This window comes from Lissotriton helveticus, chromosome 9 (genome assembly GCF_964261635.1).
Source record: "Lissotriton helveticus chromosome 9, aLisHel1.1, whole genome shotgun sequence".
Taxonomy (NCBI): domain Eukaryota; kingdom Metazoa; phylum Chordata; class Amphibia; order Caudata; family Salamandridae; genus Lissotriton; species Lissotriton helveticus.
The window spans coordinates 911,484,538-911,507,833 of NC_136070.1; the positions used below are offsets into that span (position 1 = coordinate 911,484,538).

General features: G+C 41.9%; 1 protein-coding gene across 1 annotated transcript in view; it reads left to right on the plus strand.

The window, feature by feature from the left end:
* LOC144781987 (thymus-specific serine protease-like) overlaps positions 1-23,296 on the plus strand; it is a 115,614-nt gene that overhangs the window by 23,955 nt on the left and 68,363 nt on the right. Inside the window, exons 2-5 of the mRNA XM_078661087.1 lie at positions 5,095-5,282; positions 6,827-6,926; positions 11,303-11,432; positions 19,510-19,633. Of these exons, the coding sequence (XP_078517213.1) occupies positions 5,095-5,282; positions 6,827-6,926; positions 11,303-11,432; positions 19,510-19,633 (542 nt within the window). The remainder of the gene's footprint in view (positions 1-5,094; positions 5,283-6,826; positions 6,927-11,302; positions 11,433-19,509; positions 19,634-23,296) is intronic.

The window sequence follows — 23,296 nt, forward strand, 5'->3', positions numbered from 1 at the left end:
GTGCTGGCTGCTCCAGTGCGGTAAACAACCTTTACAACGCAACTTTTACAACTCACTACCATTACAACAAAACTTTTACAACGCAACATCCACTACAACGCATGACACTACAACACATACCACTACAACGCATGTCATTACAACGCATACCATTACAACGCATAACATTACAACGCATAGTACCCTTACACTATCCAACACTTACTCTACTGTTGCACCCCCTGGATCTAGAATAGTAATTTTTACCCCTACACTATCCAGCACTTACCCTACTGTTGCACCCCCTGGAGTTAGAATAGTAATTTTTACCCCTACATTATCCAACACTTACCATACATGCAATGTAATGTTGTGCGTTGTAATGGTATGCGTTGTAAAGGTATTATGCGTTGTAATGGAATGCGTTGTAAAGGTAGTTTAACATTTTTTGTTGTAATGGCATGCGTTGTAATGGAATGCGTTGTAATGGATGTTGCGTTGTAAAAAAATGCATTGTAAAGGTATGCGTTGTATCATCATACATCCCTCCAGTGCTACAGTGTGATACCTTTACAGTGAACTGGAGAGAAAGGTTTACCACTCTTCACCTCCCGTTTGGTCGCACAGTGATACATAGACCACTGTATCAAGATATATGTGTGCTGTTAATTAAGATTTAATTTCACAGGCCTCGGGTGGTAACTATTATTTTAATGAATAATACAAAGTACATGCCGGGCCTGGTGACTTAGTGGGCTAATGCGTCCACTTCAGGACCCTGTATTCGACCTAATGGTCACAGGTTCAAATCCCTGCAAATCCACTCAGCCTTTCATCCATCTGAGGTCGATAAAATGAGTACCATTGAGTTTGGTAACAATAAACATTTGTTATTCAGCACCAAGATACCCTTGTGGGTGAATGTGCGCTTTACAGATACAGATACACATGTTATGTTATGTGTTATGCTGTCAGTATTTGCATAGCACATATCTGCCAGTGGTATATCATTATAGTGAAGTGGGCTATCAGAAATGTATTCTAGCCCCAAGCCGACTGGGTATGTGATTGCATATATTTGCTGCTGTCCCATCCATAGAACTGGAGCAATAGTCTAGTTTAGAGGCCTATTTAGACTTCGTAAGGTGTGCTTGTGTTCAAACGAACTAAGGCGCACTCATGGAACTTTGTAACAACTCAGATACAGGTAGTAGTGTCTCCACCTAGTTCTTCAAGTCCAGAATTCTAATAATGTTAATGAAGAAGTATATCTTGCTGGCCGTGTGTCACAGGGGTCTTTATCAGATGGCATATTTGCTGATACTTATACACAAAGGGGACCAACAACTGCTTTGAGGATATGCAAGACACCGCAACTAATGTTATTCCTCTATCAACAACACCTAACTATATATTCATATCTAGGTGGCCTACAGTCAATAATATGAGCTGCCCCTATGTCGCGAAACAACAAAAGATAGTATGGCTTCCGGCCTGCTGCCACTCATTCAAAGCAGGGCCAAGCTCCTACTCTTGATCACACAAACCTGAGTCCTTAAGCTTTTTTTTGCCACCCTATCAGTTTTCCAGTCCTACAATGACATTCTCAACCCTGACCGCAAAGTGGCAGTAATATTTTAAGAACAGAAATTTTTTCTCATCAAATCAAAGCAGTTGCAAAGTTGAGCTTCCTTCAGTCCATCCTATCTGTGCACGTCAAACTTCATTCAATAGCCTTAGGGGATCTGATCGGTATCCAGTTAGATTGTGCCAAATCTCTAAATGTTCAGCCTTATTACCTCCTGGTGCCCTGATAAAGGTCCAAAATGCTGCTGTTAGTTTGGACCTGCATCTGGGAAAATGAGACCACATGTCAGCAGGAAGAATAGGTCTTCCTTTGTTGTGATGCTTTTTAAAAGTCAAAAGCAAGGTCCTTCCGTCTGCCCTGAAAATCCTTGTCTGCGAAATTGTTTACTTACTGAGTACCATTATAAATCTACATTCCTCATCAGTTGGTTTCTTCAATTTCAGATATCCCTCTCATCGTCAAAGGTAGGCACATATTTGAACTATACAGTATATCAGAAAATGTAATAGAGTAGCATCACAAATAGTGTGTTCGCCCTGAGGGATGTGCTGTAGCAAGATGTGTTTTGCTAAGCATGTATTTTTAACAACCAGAGAGCTCTGTGGTGTTAGTGAGGAAGGAAGAATAAATGTTTGCTGCAGGGCTGAAATACAAATTATCAGCTAGATTCATGAAAGATCCGTTTTGCGAGTCTATAATAGCGATTCATAAGGAATCGCTATTACAGACTCGCAAAACGGGATTCATGTAGGAATCGCAATAATTATTGCGATTCCCACTGATTCCTTATTTGCGATTAGCTAATTGCTAATCGCAAATAAGGAATAACTCCCCATTCATTCCTATGGTGCATGGGGAGATATTCCTTATTTGCGATTAGCAATTAGCTAATCGCAAATAAGATTGCGATTTCAAGGGTGCCAGGGTGTCCAAAGGACACCCTGTAGCACCCCATAAATGTAAATTTACACAGGTGTTGCGCACACACATGTCCAAAGGACATGTGTGTGTGTGTGTGTGTAACATGCAATAAAGAAAAATGCACTAAAGTGCTTTTTTCTATTTTTTCGCTATTTACCACGAAGTCAGACTTCGTGGTAAATAGCGACCAAAAATTGCGAATTCGCAATGTAGAAATGGTTAATGAATTGCATTTAAGGAATCTCAAATAGAGATTCCTTAAATGCATTTCCTCGCAAATGTGCGAATTCTTTATTAACGAATTTTGTATTTGGGATGATGAATCCCAAATGCAAAAATTGCACTCGCAAAGGGCCAGATTCTCAGAATCTGGCCCTTTGCGAGCGCAATTAAGCTTGATGAATCTAGCTGTAAAACCAGTAAGTTCTCAAATGTTTGTGAAAGTTTACGCAATTTGGTTTGCTATGCAGGCTGAGTGGTTAATCACGTCAATGCATGGAAGCCTTTGCGTTGTAGGGTCCTCTACCCAGTTTCTCTAGAGTGAAGCAAAGAAACTTCAGAAGAAGTGATTGTTTGACCAATGCAGGACATCTTGAACTTGATCTAGCCAGGCAAGATCAGGAAAGATTCCTCGATGGCTTTTAAGGGCATGAGAGCTTGACTTGACTACTTCAGAAGTGTTGTCAGTCATAGAAAGGACAGTGCCAGAGTAGATGATCAGTTTAGAAGTATCAGAGAAAAATGCCCAGTGCCACATTCCCATTTGGATTCTCTATTAAACGAAGAGGAATTTCTTAAGAGGAAGACTTCAGTTTTTGACTGGTTCAATTTTAAAAGGCACTTCAGATAAACTTTACACAGACAAAAATTGTTAATATATTTCTTCTCTGTTAGGTATAGTGAACTTCTTTAATGCAAGAAGGGAAGGGCGTTTTACTCCATTTCCGATCTGCGTAAACGTCTTTTTCACTGTTGGATTCTCTTTTTGTTTTTTTTATCTTACTAGATAACATGGGAGGCTGTTAATAAGACCAGGATAAACTCATAATACCTTACACTCTCTTGTATGATACTTCTTGCGAAGCCGCCCTCCCCCGAGAGTATTTTTTTTAGGGCCACCAAGTTTAGTTAACAGATCACGTTTTTCAGGTGGGAGTAAAAGAAAATATAATTTTTTTTAGCTTCTCTACATCGTTCTGGTTGACTTTGTTGTTTGGCTGTACATTGTAGTGTGCTACTGTGGATTGCGTTTCTATTCTGTAGGAGTTTTAAGTGTGAATTACAGTACCATTATGAATGTTTATCTGTATGCTACATTAATAAAAACGATTAAACCATAAATATGTTCTATATTTTCTTATTTAAACTAAATGAGATCCGGCACAAACAACTGCTGGACTTCGTCAACCAGTAATTTAATGTTGTGTGTAGTATGGTCCATAAACTATAATATGTTTGGTTGATTGAGAACTATTGTCAACCATATCCAATGGAAGCGAATGCCACTGAAACAATTGCTATTCCCATGAGGTCTGCACAAGCATCTTAGGTATCCCTTTTGAGTGTTTGCACAAGTGTACACATTTTCTGATTAAGTGCTCAGATAAGACAACATTTCAGAAACCTGTGGTTTATTGCCCCGTGGCATAAGTATGCGCTGTGGTGACTTGTTGTGTCCGTAGTTGCCTATATCAATCAACTGGAAGCCGTTGGCAATTTCATAATATCAGAAATGGACATAGCGAGGACCCAGTACTGTTAACTACAGTTCCTAAAAGATCATTTGAGTTAACTGGTCAAGTAAACCATACAATGGAATGTAGAGGTGGGGGAAAGACTATCCACTCAGTCATACATAAGACCGGCAAAAAGGTTTTTGTATATTCACGCGGAGTTCCACTGGTACAACTGATGAGTTTTGCTTGTGAGAGTAATGGTGTTTGCCACAGATATTTGGGCTCTGATGTAATTTATCTATTGATATAATTTATTTAAAAACTATAGAAAAACCAGAGCCATTCCATTCAGCTGGATTTGCATTTGCAGTTAACCACAGTAAACCACTTTTCAGCATCCAGCTGTAGATTTTTTCCACAGTATAGCGCTCATTAAAATAAATAAAAAATGTACTAAGCGTCTGTTTTACTGTGTAATCATACTTAATCAAATGGTTCGAACCAGCTAAAAGTCCATTGCCGCGATTTGAAAAGTACAATTGTTTTTATACATAAAGCATGGCTATGGTTGCCTTGCAAAGGTTTTTCTAATCGTGGTCTATTGTAGTTGCATTTTGTAATTGATGTACAAAGAGATTAGCGACTTTGCCAAGATAATGAATTTGGAGATGATAAGAGCTCGCTGCAAACCTAGGGCCACAGTCATTAGGCTCTTCCACATCCTGGTTCCTGCAGGGGACAAATGTTTGCCTTTCCTTGGGCACATATTGTTCATAATTTCATGGATTTATGATCTTTGGTGGAAATTCCTTCTGTTGATGTTTACGGTGTGTAATGTGATTTATTTGTACAGTATTAAGCACATTTTCTCCAGCTGCCTGTCATCCTTTACTACATAATGCTCAATGACGGAATGTTCTCCATCCACAGCAAGGAATTTCCACCTAATTAGGGAGAAGGTCTTGCAGTACCGGGAGATTCAGTCTATGAAAGAGGTTTACTATAGGAGGAAATTTCACAGAGGACAGATGGCACTGCCAGTGAACGAGCCTGTCGAGGGCTACATCAGGCAGCCACTGGACCACTTCAACCGCCGAAACAATGCTACATACAACCAGGTGAGGCTGCCTTACTCCTTCTTGAGTTTTGCAACACACCCTTCCCTCTGTCCTCGTATACTCCACCTAATGGTAATATGTTGAACTTCTGGGCATTGCAGATTGATTGTGGTGGTGTGTAGTGCACTGCGGTAGGTCATAGCTTTCTTCCTCTACTACGCAAAGCAAACACAAGGAGACGACATACGGAGGTCGGAAAGGTTTCAGACACTCACCCCCAGTTACTGTTAGATCTGAATTGGATCCATCATCATTCTTTAGCTCACTTCGTCACTCCAGTTCAGACCCAGCCATATGCAAATCAGTCTTGACCCTGTTTCTCCTGGCAGGAACTGTATGATTTTTGTAGTGGGTGGGAACTATAGCCATGGAATGTTGAACAATTCCGTATTAATGGTAGGTAATCTTGGTGGGTATAGAATATCTTGAAAAGGCTGCCTAGGTTGCATTATGCCTGCTCTGATCATTTAGGGTTGTGATTCAATAAAAGTTACACATTCCAATGTGAAGAGACTAATACAATAAGTCTGTAAAAGTGGATTAACACACAAAAGGGGCAGGGGGGGTTAAAAACCTTCGGGTACAGGTTCCCAAATAATTAGTACACACACAACAATACCTGGGTGTAAAACAGTGGATTAAGCTCTGAGGGTTCAGCTAGTAATCAATGTTTTTGACAAATGAAAAAAGTTTTCTTTCTGAGGACAAAACCCCCCACCCACCATAATGTGTCATGCTTCATCATAGGGGTCCTCCTCACACCACGACGATAGTAATGGTGTGGGCTGCAACTCCTAAAATAGAAGGAGCTCTTGAATGTTTTATGTCGTACCCTATGTAAATAAAATGTGTGGGTGGGATAAGGAGAGTGTAACAGCGTGAAGGAAGTGAGGTTAAAACTGACACCTAATCAGACTGTAACCTTTATTCTGGTCTGTTAGGGACAGGATTAAAAACAATAGAGTGAGGCAGGGAAAAATGTGTATATCCCTAGCCATGTTTACTGGGTCAACACGTTTCTGCCATAAAATACCTTTTAACTAAGTGTAGGGGCATTCATCAGGCGCTGTATCTATCAATCATGTGATAGTGTTCATGGAAATACAAATATTTGATACAAAGGTAGGTCCCCACAGAATAAAGAAAATGTACTTCTCCGATACGTGCAGTAGTCTGGTTTTACTGCTCCTCTCGAGATTCACCCGGGTTCTAGCTGTTATCATAGTCCACATAGCCATGGCTTGCGAGGATTGAGTACAGAGCGGACTTTCACTTCTGTCTTTTTTGACTGCAAGCGAGATGGCGTGGGAGCAGACTCATCAGTAAGAGAATGACCATCCATCCACAAGCAAGTAATGACCTGTTGTGACCAGCTGTAGTTAAGTCTATTTCATAGTTTCGTCATAGGGTGTAAAATGGCTACACATGTATATTTCAGTGTTTTTCAGTGTCCCTCACTATTGCCCCATATCTGTCTGTCCACCCATTATTCCAAACCCCCCATTCACATTTTGTAATTCCTGTTTGGATTATCTCCTATGCAGAGATACTGGATCAATGAGGAGTACTGGCAACGCAAAGACGGACCCGTATTCCTTTACATCGGCGGCGAGAGTTCGCTGTCGGAGTTTGCAGTGATGGTTGGTAAGTTGTTGCAGCACATTTACATAGAGCAGATACTGTGTTGGCACGTGACCGTCAGTCAAAATGAAAATGCTAAAGACTGATATAAGAGATGTGCAGCTGCCTTTCAATATAAGTCATTTTCTACTGAGAATTATTTACGTATCAGATTTTTACAAAAAGACATGTTTTCCAAGCATTTCAAATTGTGTGATGTTTTGGGCCTGATGCATAATGGGAAGAAGTTAGTTGATGGAGTGTCAAAGAGGAAATGACCTCAAAATCTGGAGCTCTGTTGTTTGCTGGATACCTGCATAAGGCAGTACCTGCTGTTCTGGAAAGGGAGGACATCATAACATACAACTAGGGCATTCAGCATGGGAACAGTCAACACACATGAGCCTTGAAGTTCTTTTTGCAGATGAAGGTCCAAATGGATGTCTAGTCTAGCAAGAGTGTGGCACTTTATATGAGAGTGAGGTTGTAGTGAAGGAGAGTTAAGAATGGTTTTAAAAATGTTATGGCCATAACAAGTATAATAAAATGTAAAATTGAACAATTATGCTTGTTTTCTAACGTTTAGGGTGGAGAGAGAGGCTTATAATGTTTGCTAAGGATATAGAGTTGTCGTTCCAGACTGCATTTACACACAGGGGTTACATTTTTCACTTATTTGTATAAGTTATTAGCATGTGGTCTTTTTCTATAAATAGTTCAAAGTCTCACTCACAAAATGATCTGATTTATCAAAGGCTCTTTTATTTCCCTCCCTAAATGAGCTATACCAAATTCTGTCCTTCCTTTTGTAATGATCTCTACTAGATTTAAAGTGTCTTGTGGTGGGTCAAGAATTTTTTATTGTTCCCCAACGTTTACAAGATGGAAAAAATAATATTTTATGGCCATATGCCCCTACTATCCTCCTGTCAATCTACCTCATTCATCAACACGTTTCTGCCTCTAACCTGTGCCTCACGAAATCGGGGCGTTAGACGCCCCGGCCAAACGCACAACTTGGGTGTGCCTAGAACAGGCAATAATCGAACTGTTCAAGATAAATCCAGGTATTCACAGTATAATCCAATTTATGCACACTTTTAGCAGTTTCTTAACCATTTTCTCTCCACACGCGGAGTGGATTTGCCATTTTTCAAAACTTCACGTGTTAAGGCTGGGCCATCCGAACCTCTTGCACAAAACACGAGTAAAGCAGTTTCATCTGGGCAGTGAAATTTATTGTAGTACCCAATGCATTTCGGGCAACTGGTGCCCTTCATCAGGGGTCACTGAATTCAATCAACTAGTATTAACATTTGCAACTAAGTAATCATCAGGCTGATGCATTAATGTACAATTTAAAATGGGACATATATTATCTTAAAACAAACTTGATATGTTGCTAACATAGCCGTTATTGTGTCACATCATGGTAGAAATTCCCACCACACTTAATATGTTACTTCTCCCCGTTACTAGTATGTGTCCCTACTTTTGCGAATACATATATTCCCTTTAGCACTCAAACTTCTGTTGTGTGACTTATGACTACCGCGTTAAACATCACGAAATTGTTGCATGCGTTCGTTTAGGCACGTACTTTCTGCTGCTCATATTTAAGTTTAAACACTGAAAATGCTCCTCTGAGTCTCTTTTATATTACCCGATTGCACCCTATCTATCAGCATTCACACATCCTACCAAGTTCCCCTGAAACCTCCGTTACACTCTCACGTCCTTGCATTTATTATCCAGCTTACAAACCCCTCTGCCTCCCTCCTTTCCGCATTCACACCGCAGGTAGTTTAAACCCTCGATCGTACTGCAATCACACTGCCGGTAGTTTAAACTCTCGATCGTACCACAATCCCACCGCAACTAATTTAAATGAAAACCCTCAATCGTACTGCTCTTTCATCCTGCTTATCACTGCTAACGCCAAACTCATGTAATATAATCAAGGTAACCAGCTCATTTTCGTACCTGCCATTGCCGTCACGGGATTTCCCTCTCAGTTATTTAACTGACCGGTGTGTGTTCCCTCACTCTTCCTTCCCGCTATTTAAACACCTATACTCCTCCCACATTAGTGCATGTGATTTCTCATTAACCGTCAATATAGTCAAACTGAGTGCATAACATATAAAAGACTACGTTTCCCATAATCCAAGGCAATAATCAAAATTGTTTTAACTGTTTTCCACATCTTTAGTTCTTCGTCAAATAAAAATAATCGTTGTGTCTTCTTGCAAAGTCAGTATGTTGTCCATCATGTATAGAAACATTTTGTTAAGAGTTCGTAATATTCCACTTCTGCCTACTGTGATGAACCACGATGTAACGCCTGCCGTGTGGGATCGCAATGTTCAATGTCTTTATTTATTTAACTTTCTCTTCACGGGTGCTACCCCTTGGAGGGAAAAATGTTCAATAAGAAAATATAGAGTTAGGGATGCACACCTTCTTTTTACTCTCGTTTTCCAAACCTCAACAATCATCCTCTGTTTGCGTGCAGCTTGGCTAGGTGCCATGCCCTCACTGCACCTGGGTAACTGACAATCACGAAATCGGGGCGTTAGACGCCCCGGCCAAACGCACAACTTGGGTGTGCCTAGAACAGGCAATAATCGAACTGTTCAAGATAAATCCAGGTATTCACTATATAATCCAATTTATGCACACTTTTAGCAGTTTCTTAACCATTTGCTCTCCACACGCGGAGTGGATTTGCCATTTTTCAAAACTTCACGTGTTAAGGCTGGGCCATCCGAACCTCTTGCACAAAACACGAGTAAAGCAGTTTCATCTGGGCAGTGAAATTTATTGTAGTACCCAATGCATTTCGGGCAACTGGTGCCCTTCATCAGGGGTCACTGAAATAACAAATTCAAACAACTAGTATTAACATTTGCAACTAAGTAATCATCAGGCTGATGCATTAATGTACAATTTAAAATGGGACATATATTATCTTAAAACAAACTTGATATGTTGCTAACATAGCCGTTATTGTGTCACATCATGGTAGAAATTCCCACCAGACTTAATATGTTACTTCTCCCCGTTACTAGTATGTGTCCCTACTTTTGCGAATACATATATTCCCTTTAGCACTCAAACTTCTGTTGTGTGACTTATGACTACCGCGTTAAACATCACGAAATTGTTGCATGCGTTCGTATATCAACAAAATGTATCGAATACAGTTTATTTGCTTTGAGGCAGCACAGCTGGCAGCACAAAAGCCAGGTCCTTAGTCTAGAAAAACACTAAAAAATAGGGGAACCCAAACTAGCAGCAGTGGGGAAGGTAGAGAGCTTCCACACTCTACATGGAGGAGTGCCTTAAACTCCTGTTCACGAGTATCATAATTGTTAGAACCGAGTAGTGCACTGCCTTTAAAAATGAGAACGAGAAATCTGATTTTAAACAATTCTGCAGATTTGTGTTCAATGCTTCTGGGTCGCCTGTCTCTCAAACCATCAGTTTAGAGTGATTGCTCGGACCTTTTAAGCTTGAATAAGATAAAGAGAACTAGTTTAGTTACGGCTCGGAAAGGGGCAAGCAGGTTTATTACCCATGTGTGCATAGAAGCTTGAGCCTAAGACAGAGTGGAGCTTGGAGCTAGACACCACCTTATGCAAAATAGGCAATGCTACTTGGGGCCTAATTTGCGATTCCAGTGGCTGTCACTACTAACAGTACTTATTCTTTTTTTCCTCTTCCTAAAATATGATGGCAAGCACTTTTTTCTTAAGCTATATTAGGCAGCAGAATGCTTTGTCAGCCTCACAAAGATTGGACCTAATTTCTGCATAGAATGAGAGATGCATCTGTCCCCTCAAACTCGGGTAACATTTTAGGCATGGAACCCTTTTGGAGGGAACTGTATCATCTGTTATGAACTGAAATAAAAGCTTTGATCTGCTTAAACTCAGACTGGTAATTTATATATAGTGAATTTAGAGGGAAGGGACACACGTTAATATTTGCTACTCTTCCACTGACATGTTTTCTATTCTGTCTTCTACCGAATTATATTTCACTGAAATAGTAACATGGCACATATATACAAATAACACTACAAATGTTTAATAAATGTATTAATATGTAGATCTAAAGTTTCTAATGAAATTCTGTTTGAGTGACTCACAAAGAACACGACTCCAAGCAATGACGAGAGCAGACGAATTCAAAGGAAGGCAAAATGTCAGGGTATTTTTTCACAGTGAAGCAACCTGCCTGTTCACAGCCAATCAGTAAAGGGAGCAGTTAAACGGTGTATTCATTGACGCGTGTGATAAATGGATGGTTGCATTTAACAGAGGTGCATCATCTAGTTAGCTACAGTGAATCCCAGCTGGGGACTTTGAAAGGTTAAATCTGCTCGTTAATTTCAGGGGAGCACGTAGAGCTGGCACAGAAGCACGGAGCACTGCTGGTGGCCCTGGAGCATCGGTTTTATGGCGCCAGCATCAACCCGGATGGACTGGTACTCGACAACCTTCGATTCCTCTCCAGCCAACAGGCGTGAGTATGGCAGCGACTCGCGTCAATTCTCCTAATCTGACAGAGCGGCTTGCAATCGGATCGCGTGGGCTTTGCATGCCTAGGAAGCGTAAAGTTTTAGCTTGCTGCTGACGCTATGCAATGTTCTGAAAAGATGAGTAACTGAGGAAATGTATACTTCGATGACTTTAGATTTTGAGAAAGCTTGGCGGAGCACAGCATGCAGTTTCAAATTCTGACTTGGTTGACAGATTCTTTGAAAAGCTTGACACTTTAAATCAAATAGATATTGTACATACATTTAACTGTAAAAACAGAGTTATTTTAATAATTAATTTTGTGCAAAATACTTTTCTGTAAAACTTTAAAGCTTTGGAGCGGTCATAATGAAATTCCTGTGATAATCCTTTTACAATTTAGAGCATATAATATTTCACATAAAAAATGACTCTAAAAATTAATATCTGGATTATGTCTTTAGAGTGGAACTCTTAATTTTTTTTATTTTAAAAAAAAAAAGTCTTTCCCCCAAATCTCAAATATTCTCCAACCACCCACCCAACGTTCACTAGAACCTTCTTTTACTTTGCATGAATTCCCGGAAAGGAGATACAAGACTTTGAGCACTATTAAAAATGCGAGTCAACAACAATATTAAACTTCCTGCTTGGCCAGTATCATTAGTGGGTAGTTTTTCTTTTCAATGTCACTAATGAAAGGGTTCCTGTAATTGTTGTAAGTGCTCATGGAGATACCACCCTGGTGTTTTCCAGCCATGTTCCCTTCAGTTTCCTATGTGTTCTTGACACCTACATTCCGAACAGTGGCCGATGATTCAGTAATTGATGCCTTAATCAATCTAATCCTGTCAGGAGAAGGAGCAATGACACTTTTGGGAAATCAGACAGTCATGCTAAAAGGGTTGAAAACCATCATTCAATGTTCTTCAGTTGAAAGATAGTTCTACACTTTTTCAGTAAAAGTAGGATCCTGATTTTTTTGAAGGAAAGGGAATTTCAACAAGGCATTTGTCTGCCTAACTTGCCCAGGTATGCACATAAAAATAATGTCTAAGTCCAGCTCATCTTCTTGATGGATTGGTGTTCCCAATAGGCAAGGAGAGGCCTAAATAAGCAACCATGAACAATCCACCAGGGAGATGTTGCTCTGCAAAACAATGATCCATATTTATCCTAAAAGATTGGTACTTTGGCTAGGGGCTGAGCCTCATGCCCAAAAGTATATTTTGGGAGACCCTAGAAGTCCTCTGTCACTATTTTCTGTTTAAACAGACTGAGCAATCTAGTAGTTTCCTGAATATGTCATACTCTGCACTCCTGAAGTCATGCAAATGGCCTAAAGGAAGTGAGATGTTGGGGCCATCGCTCAGTGCCAAACATCAAAGACCACGTGACAAACTAGGATGAGTTAAGTGTCTGATTGGTGTTAAAATATGAGATTGAAGTTCTAATGTCGCAGTGGGCCCGAAGCAACTTTCCCTGTGGAAACAGGAGGTCTGACCTCTTAGAAAAATATCTTTCAGCTCTATGATGTGACACAATAGTCTTATTCCCAGCAAGATTCGGTGAGATCAAGAGAGTCTAAATTGAATGTTAAGTTGTTTTTCATTGTCGTGCCTTATTCAGACCCCCCAGGATATAGCGGCATGGATTAGCAAATTTAGTGGCACAAAAATGGAAATTTAGCGGCACAAATATGGAAATTTAGCGGCAATTTTGCGGCATTTTATGTGGCCATTTTTCCTACAACAAACACAGATATCTGAGATTGTTTAGTTATTTGTTATTTAACAACATGAAGCTATGTATATTTGGTTTATTTACAATGTAGACACACTGTGAGGTCCTCAGTGTCCTTTTGAAGTAAATGATCAGTCTCTCCCAAATGCAGAGTCACAGTTATTAAAATGATATTATTTCCTTTGCTGCTGTACTTCTTTGAGGCCAGACCAGTGATTTGAAAAGTAGCATTTTTCAAGGAACCCAGTAGTTTGTTGTTCGACTTGATTTGGAGGAGGTCAAATGCAAAATAATGGCAATAAATAAGGTGATGCTTCCCCTTTAATTTGGAGCAATGTGGGTGCCTAATATGGAAGTGTTCTACCTGGTCGGGCAACTGATCTGGTCAATGCACTGGATAGGCAATCTGCGTGGTCGGGACCTCCCTGTAGCTAGGTGCCGTGATATAATATTTCATTAATGCACAGTGATATAATGCAATGACTCAAAACGGAACTCAGAGGCGTAACACAGTGTCCTAAAGCCACTGTGGTGCAGGGTGCACCCCAACCTTTAGGTGCCCCCATTCACCCCCAAAACTGTGAATACATGCAACATATGGAAGTCTCAGGACCCCTTAACACATTCTGCAGGTGGTTCCATCACCTTGAATCACACCATTTCCTAAACTGAAAATGCTTTGACTATAGCGCAAAGATACTATACACCCACCCACTGTGGAAGGCTTTTTAGGATTGCAAGATGTTGTGGGTGGCAACTAATTCAGCTCCTCTAACTTTGCTGTGGTGTACCGTCAAGTGTGATGGGTGTTTGGGAGCCAAAGAGCAGAGGGCGCTCTAGGCCAATTTCTAAGTTAGGTGGAAATACGCCTGCATGAAGCCAGCTGCCAGAGTCCTTCCAGCCAACCTACAATCTTCATCCACAGTGTGAATTTACAAGAAAGGAGTAAGATTGCGAGCGGACATGGCCGGTCTTGTGCGGCACAACCGGATATGCTCAGGGTAAAAGAAGGTACACATTGGCTGCTGGAACTTCAAGGATTGCCCTCTTTAGAAAGAGATGATACTCTTGCAGAATATTGAAGCCTTTAGAAAGGATTTGAGAAGGTTGTTAGTTTTGATAAGCACCGAGGAGCCGATTTCTGGATGTAGGTTACACATAATCTACGTAAGGACCTGGACAAGAAAGAGTTTGGCAGGAATATTCGAGACAGCAATTTAAAATCAACAGGTTTGACACAAGTGCATTCAGTTAACTAAATATTTGAAATAACTGCAATACTTAAATATTTGAAAGTCGCACATCTTATTTTATTATAACAAGGTTTTAGAAATAGAATTCGGTAATGTCGAGCAAAATCTCTCCGTTGTTGACAGTTAAAAGACAATGTTGCCTTTTGGTGATATATCCAAAGACGTTCATTGCTGAACATGAGTGGTGTTAGGTGATAAAGTCTGCATTTCTAAGTTTAAGATCGGGCACATATCTGTGTGTCACTGCACAGCTTTGAGACCCAGTGGCACCGACCTCCGATATTGCTTTTTCCACCTCCTGCACGTGAACAACATATCAAGTTAGCCTCTCTCTTCTACATCTGCACTGGGCCCTGGCTGCCATCCACGTGCCATAATTCTCTTGAAGAAAGCTTTCTTGATATGCAATCGAAGGCTCGTACTGCTCCAGTGATGGGGAAATGGTTGTGGGGAGAATTCTATACAGCTCACCTCGTGGTTCCTTCGGAGCGCTAGGCGCTGTGATATTGCACTTTACCTTGCTGGTTCTGGGACGGATACTGTGTTTGCAGATGTGTCATGGGGAAGCCGCAAGGTCACTCTATAACCTGCAGAGGGGGCTTCAGACAACCGCTGCCCATGTGAGCTCATGGGCCCGCACGGCCGTGCAAATAAAACTGCTTCCCCTCGGCTGACACAAGCCAGAGCACTGCAAATTGATGGCCCTGCTTTTCTCGTGACAGACTCGAGAAATTTTCTTGTGTCTGATGGATATTGGGCTCCGTCTACAAGAAGCTGCAAGAAACGTCCTGGAGGTCGGAGAAGGTCTGTACAGATCAGATGTTGAGGGTACGTACCTGCAGGAATGTGGAGGGAGAAACACGCACTAATCAGACCCCCCAGTATATCGGCTTTTGTAAAAATGCCGCGCGATTTCTACAAAAGTGCCGATTTCGCGGGCACTTTAGTAAAAATCGCGTCATTTTTACAAATGTGCCGATTTCGCGGCAAACCGCGAAATCGCCGCAAACCGCGAAATCGCGATATCCTGGAGGGTCTGCATATTACGTACCTCTTTGATTGCAAGAATACAGGCAGACTAATTACCATAATACAATTACCATCAAGGTAATTACATTGTCCAAACCACTACGGTGCTGCTAAAAGCAGCCTTATTGAGTTTTTGATATTTTATTTTTCGTGAGAAGAAACCCTGATTTCAGCAACTAAAAAACAAAATCACCTATTTAATTCAGTTGAAAGTTACACTTATCGCTGGTGTCATGGACGTTCCCTGGCGAAATGCATTTTGTGTTGGGTTGAAAACCTTTTTATCCTCTCCCTAAAATAAAGCTTGGTTTAATATAATTTTAGCAAACCATCTTGCTTGTGGGCATTCATTCTAACAAAATTGATAATCCATCTAGCATTGCGCCTAGTCTTTCTTCAGGAATAGCGTAAGTACTTATTATTCCTTGAAAAAGTGAGTTAAAATTTCAGTCCACGACAGCACATTTTCTGTAAGTAAATTGCCAGAATACTCATCAGGTCATTTTGGATTTAACGTTTTACAAGCTCTGATTAATCCAAAAACAGAAATACTTGTGATAGGTATACTTAATTCTACAGGGCTAATTGTTGCCCAGTTTGGCAATTTTTCGTTATCAAGAACTTAACAAATAAATTATCCTATTATGCACAGCCTTTCCCTCGCACTACTGGGTTTAAAACCTCTGGGGCCCTATTACATATAGGACACACTTTCCCTGTTTACACCACAGTGCACCTTCAAACAGTTGCGCCGTGCGCAAACAGGGAAATTGTGCACAATTTTGTTGAATGCGTTACCCTAAGGGCAGCCGCAAACTCGAGTTGCCCTAGGGACAGCGCATTCAAGTGAAATATGGAGTGTCTGCTTCAAAGCGACACCGTGGTTCACTGTGCTGGTGGAAACCCGCTTGCAATTTTAAGAGGGGAGAGATATCCCCTTGCAGGCGGTTACAGAGACTGATGGCACCCACCTGCAAGAGGATGTCTGAGGTGTCCAAAGGGCCCCCTTACCCCCCTCCAGAGTTATGCCATCAGGGGTCCACTGACCGTGCACCACACTTTTGTGACATACTGCTAGTGTACCGTCTGACAAGCTTCTTTGCCTCTGCACCACGTGCATAGTTCTGTGCAGCCGCAGAGGTAAAGATATTCCTTATTTGCTTGGGGCCTTGGGGTCCTGGGTGAATATTTCAGAGCCGCCTTCCCTCATTTCCGCAAGACGCAGGTATGAGACCATGTTGACTAAGAGCCAAATGTCTTTATTATGTTTTGCTTGGGAGTGATCAAATACGGGAGCAGCTCCCAAAAACAGATGCATGATGGGAGCTGCTTGATATCAATTATTTTCCACAGATTTATCCTGCTTAATGTACCCACTAACCAGAGTAAATAATAAACTTGATTGGTAAGAGCATGTCAATTATTATTGCGAGAATAAAATGAAGGACTCCGAAAATTGGCTAAATGACTTGCATGCTGACTCTTTGCAGGGGTATTGTAAAGTCCTCAAATCCACGCACCTATGTTTACAACCACTGGAGCAAGCCAACACTGCTAACAAAACAAATCCACCAGCACTGAAGTTCTAAATTCCAAAAGAAACAGTAGATTCACATGGTTTTGTAAAGGTTGAGCACAGAGTGAGTGTCGGCGATTGCACCCAATCTTCATGGAGGCATTTACATACATGTTGAATATATAAGGGCCCCCCCTGCAACACTACTTTCAGGTCTGGTAGAAAGGCAGAAGAATCGCCAGCAATACTACAAATACTCCCATGTGACCTATATTTCTTTGATGTAGGCTTACTAAAGCTCTGTGGGGCTGTCCTTAATGCAATTTTAACATAATACACCCTCATTCATGATATTATTTCTCTTTTTATTAAATTATTCATATTTTTTCATTTCTTTCCAGTCGTGTCATAGTACAAAACAAATAAAATACAAATGTACTTTTTTTTTAACAATATTTCCAATGTGCCACAATGTTTTTTGTTAATAAAGATAAGCATTGCATTTGTTTTACTTCATTTAAAAAAAAAGAAATCTGTGAATACATTTGATTTTATATCCCCCAACTTGAACCACACATACATACTAACCTATCATACCACCTTCTTCAGAACCACCCATAACAAATTTGCAGGTGAGTGGTTGGGAATAGCATCTAGTATGAAACCTCTACTCTGTCAGAGCCAAGATAAAAGCATGTAAGGGTCTCACTCTTTCATCCCTTCATTTTGAATCCAAAAAGGCGAAAAGTATCCAATCTTATGGTCCTCTCCTAATTAGTATCCATACTAAAATCTATTTGTTGTAGTACTCAGCTAGCTTGGTAAATGGGCATTGTTAGTTCCATAAGAATTGTCCATTGAGTACTCCCGACCCGGGTACAACTCTGATATCACTTCACATTTATGATATGATGGCGAGACGAGCTCATTTCAGTTCAGTAAAAGCTACATTCCAATAGAGGGTGTAGCCGCTATTCCCAAAGGTTAGGTGGAGGACAAGTACTAGTTGTAGATCCTAGGGGCAACATCTGTTTTTTTTTCTTTTCTTTTTTTGGGGGAGGGGGAGGCATTTACATGCATAGCCAGAACCAACCAGGGTGCACTTATATAGCATACCCAGAATACGTGCCGAAGCAAAATAAAGCTGCTCTTCCATTTGGCGGCTTAACAAATAATACCGCTATTGGTGTGAAAATCGGACTTCCCTACTTTAGAGTAAAATATGAATGTATATATTATTCATTAATATAGCTATGTGTCTGGTAAAAAAATGAACTCTACAGAGATTAAGCTACCAACTTCGACTTGTCTCAAAACGATGGATGGAAAAAGAAAAATATTCATTCAACTGTTATTCGGCCGCACTCAAACGAGTTAATGGTGAGACAACGTTCACAATTTTTAGCTGTGCCAGGCTGATCTCAAGGTGAAGCAAATTTATACAGACAGCAATTCAAACATTTGACATTGTTCTACTATTAATATTCTGCCATACAATTTTCCCTCAAAAAGCACATGCTTCCACTCTGCTATCCAGGTGTAAGCCCACAGGTCCTGAGGAGAAACTGCGAGCAACCACATTGATATGCACTCCTTGCTCAACCCCAAGGTGACAAGCACACAGCACAGGCTACTCCCCACACCTGCCTGGGGGACAACACAATTCTTACTTTCCACCAGCCTGCCTCCCTATGATCTTTCCATGTGGGGGTCCCTGACTAGGAAAAAACATGCTTGCCTGTGGCAGCTCATCCGATGCCTGACTATGCCGACCACAGGGGTGACATTGGCACAATCCAAGACAATCACAGATCCCACCGAAGTCAGGAGAAAGGTAAAACTTGTTAGATTCTCACCCCTCGTACCTCAAAGGCCTGTGTACTTGCATCTATAAAGGGGATGTAAAAGAAGCTGCAGGGTGTAGCAGACTGGCAGGCGTTCCAGGCAACAGAGCCAGGTACAAAGAGGAAGGGAAGGGTGGTTGCGGAAAAAGTGGTCCACCTGTCGAATTTGGAAACCCACCCAGAGGGGTGGCAATGCCGAGGATGCGGACAACTCTGAGAAGGCAAAGATCAGAGGGCAAAATGGCCCCTTCTTGGGGTTTTAAGCCCTATGTGCTCCTGTAGTCGAACCATATACGCCTTGCATCCCTCGACTCTCCACTGTAAGGGAACACCCCAAGGCATCCACCCTAAAACCACTTTGAAAACAAAGGATGCCTCTGGCGCCACCATTACCTGACCCGAAATACGTGCTCCTCCATGCTGGAATACTGCTTTACCATTCCTCGCGACACTAATGTCCAAAACTTCGTGTCTCTCTTGCGTACACTAGGCACACATCATCCTGAATGCTACATATTGTTTCTGACTGGAATCCTGGTGAAAAAAGGCAAGAGATAACCATCCTCTAGTTAGTACCCCACTCTGGGTTGTTCACTAGGGAACTTTTCATTTACATTGATGATCATTGGCATTATTTTATAGGTGTGGCATTATCCATTTCCTCAAATCCTTGACCACATTGTCTATTCCTTTCAGGTTGGCCGATCTGGCATCCTTTCATCTCTATGTGACCCAGAAGTACAGCCTGACCCCAGAGAACACCTGGATCTGCTTCGGAGGCTCCTACCCTGGCTCCCTCTCTGCATGGTTCCGACTTAAGGTAATTAGCCTATGGCCCTAGCGGTGGCGCACTACATATATGGTATGCTGTAAACGTTCCGAGACAGTTATCAAAGCTGTCTTGAGTTTGAAAGCATTAAACCTATTTTGCTCAACTTTACCTAAAGCTGGCCATGTACAGTTCTGTTCATGAGTAACACATAGTTGCATAAAGGTCACTCATGGGGGAGGTGAAATGGTTGGGGAGCAGTTTCAGGGCATGTGATATATTCGAGGGAGAGGTGCAAATAGCAAGGAGAGGTCATGCATAGGGCATGAAGAGGTGATACAAACTCATTAGAAAGAGTGGTTCACACAGCTATGGTGGGGACCCTTGGGGAAAATGATTCACTCTTGTAATAAGTTGTCGAGCACATGCGTACCTGCCAACTCACACGTTACCACCATGTTGCACACCACATCGGTTCCCATCACACGGTCTCCCGGTGAGGAGCCGATATCACGCGTAGGTAGGGAAAATGATCTGAAAACCACTGTAAATACTGGTTTACCAGCTCGTTTTCCGAGGCTTTGAACTGTCGACGTCCACTAAGGGGTGTGAAAACACCCCAGGACATCCTGCTCCAGCCTCGGTTAACTTGTTGGGGCTGAAGGAGAAGATTTGGAGGCGGAGTGAGGTTCAAAAGTGTCTCGTAGGTATTTCTCGGCACGAGGCCCGGCCACCTTCAAGCCCGCCCCCTCTTCACACAGTGAGGTTCTTTAAGTTGGCAGGTATGCACATGGGTAAGGGTCAGCTTATACAGCTTGACTGGCATATCACTAATTCTGGAAATCAGACTGGAAAAGGAGTAAGTGGCATGGTTAGGTGGAGCGGGGCACTTGGAGGTATGTGTGGAAAGAGAGTACAATCTCGCCTCTATTACAATTGAATGAGAATGCTTACTGTGTATGTTGTGCTTGTTGGGAAGGAGAAATGAAGATAAACCAAAGTGATGGGCAGGACTTGGGAAGTAACTGATGCCCATTTGGAGGAGGAGACACAAGTGTGATTTGCTCACTGGTGGAACAGACGAAAGGGTATTTACTTGTTTAGAATAGTAAATAAAGGGTCAGCATCAATACTCTGAACTAGGAGGTTAGGAGCGTTCAAGAAATAGTCTGACATCAGAGTTGGACTGTGCTTCTGTTGGCATCTCATCATGTTAAGAGGAGGGGTGCCTAAAGAAATAAGATGGTTTCGGAGAAATTCAATGTGGGGGCTAAGTTCCGTAGAGAAATAAATCTGCTCTACAGAAGCCCTTCTGCCTCAATTCTGATCAATGGGGGCCTATCCGAGCCATTTCGGGTAACGAGGGGTACGAGACAGGGCTGTCCCCTGTCTCCCCTGTTATTCGACTTATACATTGAGCCATTCGCGCAGAAATTAAGAGAAAACACACTAATTAAACCTTTTGTTTATTGCGATTGTGTAAAAAAAGTGGCACTTTACGCAGATGACATTATGATTTTTTCACCAGACATTAATACAGCATTCCCAGCGGTTATAGATTTAGCCCTGGAATTTGGAAGGGTTTCAGGATATGAGGTGAACGCCTCCAAAACTGAGTCAATGTCATGGAATGTTAACTTAAATACCCACAGAGAAACATCAAGGGCTAACTTGCGGTACCTGGGAATTAATATAGATAAAGATATTCATTTGATAGCCTCCTTAAACTTTGCTAAAGTAGCAGCCCAGTGCCGAAAACTGATGAGAGCTTGGGCACACCTCCCTCTTACTATTTTAGGGAAGGTAAATCTTGTAAAAATGTCTATACTGCCAAAGGTTTCTTTTTTATTTAATTCAATTCCGTTGTTTTTTTACCCTGAACTAATTTCAAAGCTGCAGAGCGAGATTTCTTCATTCATTTGGAATAACAAGAATCCAAGAATTGCTTGGAAAAAGATAAGGCGTTGCAGGGAGAAGGGCAGGTTGGCGGGCCCAGATCTCCAGGCTTACGCATGGGCATTTCAGCTATCACATGCACGAATGCTTTTGAAAACACCTACTGAGACAGGCGTGGGCCTTATGTTTTCCACCTTGCTGAGCTGTGAGGGAGTTGGGCAGGGCAGTTTCTTGTTTAAATTCGGAGACCCTAAATTAAAAAAATAAATAAAGCTGAAGGTACTACAGGGGATGGCCAATACGTGGTATAGAGTGAGGCACTTGATCAAACTAGGCTATCACTCTAGTAGAGCTCCAATATGGGAATTACCTGCGCCCCCAGCCTGGGCGGAAGATGCACTAGCATTACCACTTAAAGAGGCTGGAATTGTATGCTGGGGCAACTTGTTCATTGACGGATCTTTATTTCCATGGAATTACTTGGTTAACAAAGTTGGGCCGAGACTCTCAAGATTCAAATATCTACAAATCTCAAGTTGGGCTCAGTCATTTCGTATACAGCCTTCGCGGAACAGCAGCTTACCTATAGGGGGAGGGAGTGAATTAGAGGCGTGTCTGGTGGACAAACCCCCTGTAAAAAAGGAGATCTCGATCTGGTACAACATGATTTTAGAGGAAGCAGATGGTAAATTTTGTCTCCCAACGCTATTGTGGGCTGAGTCAATGCCAGGGAAAGACGTGGAAGAACTTTGGACAACTTCATGTAGGGTGTTGTGGGACTTGGTTAAACCTGCCTGGCTCCGAAGGAACCATTTATTTACAATGCATAGGGCCTACTATTCCCCGCAGAGGCTGTCAAAATTTTCCCTGACAGGTCCGGTCTCTTGCCCAAGATGTGGATTGAAGGCAGCGTCCGATATTCATATGTTCTTTGAATGTTCGCAAATTACCTCCTTCTGGGATTCTATAAGTAACAAACTGTCCTCGATACTGGATTTCCACATCTCCACAGATTTGGGCCTAGCCATCTTTGGTGTGAGCGGGAAGTCCCGCAGTGCTGCCTCTAACCTGGTGTTCTATTCCATTCTGGCGGCTCGCAGGGAAATTTGCAGACATTGGAAGGACACCTTGCCGCCCACTTTCTATGAATGGCGTTCTTCAATCCTCCAGATCTCAAAACTCGATCTGGCAAGGGGAGGGAATCCGGGAAAGAGAGCCTTTTGGAATCAGCTGGAGTGGTCACGTTGAGCCCCCCCCCCCAGGTCCAATGATTAATGCAGACATGGTTCACCTTCTGGTTCTGCTGCTGCACGTAGCGGTGCTTTTGGGGCCCGGGTACCTCGGGCACTATTGACCAACAAAATAGCCCATACGTCAGAGTTTCATGGCTTGCCAGCAGTTACTGTTGGGATTCAGTCGCCATCCTCCCCACGCTATCCCTGCCAGCTGACGCTGAGACAGTACAGAGGCATAGCCGGATTCTCTGCTCTGTGGCAGTTTTTGTTTTGATAGATTGGAGCCATGTTCGCAAATGAGGATAAAAAAAAAAAAAAAAAACAAACAGAAGTACAGCCTAACTCCAGAGACCTGGATTTGCTTCGGAGGCTCCTACCCTGGCTCCCTCTCTGCATGGTTCCGACTTAAGGTAATTAGCCTATGGCCCTAGCGGTGGCGCACTACATATATGGTATGCTGTAAAACGTTCCGAGACAGTTATCAAAGCTGTCTTGAGTTTGAAAGCATTAATCCTCTTTTGCTCAACTTTACCTAAAGCTGGCCATGTACAGTTCTGTTCATGAGTAACACATAGTTGCATAA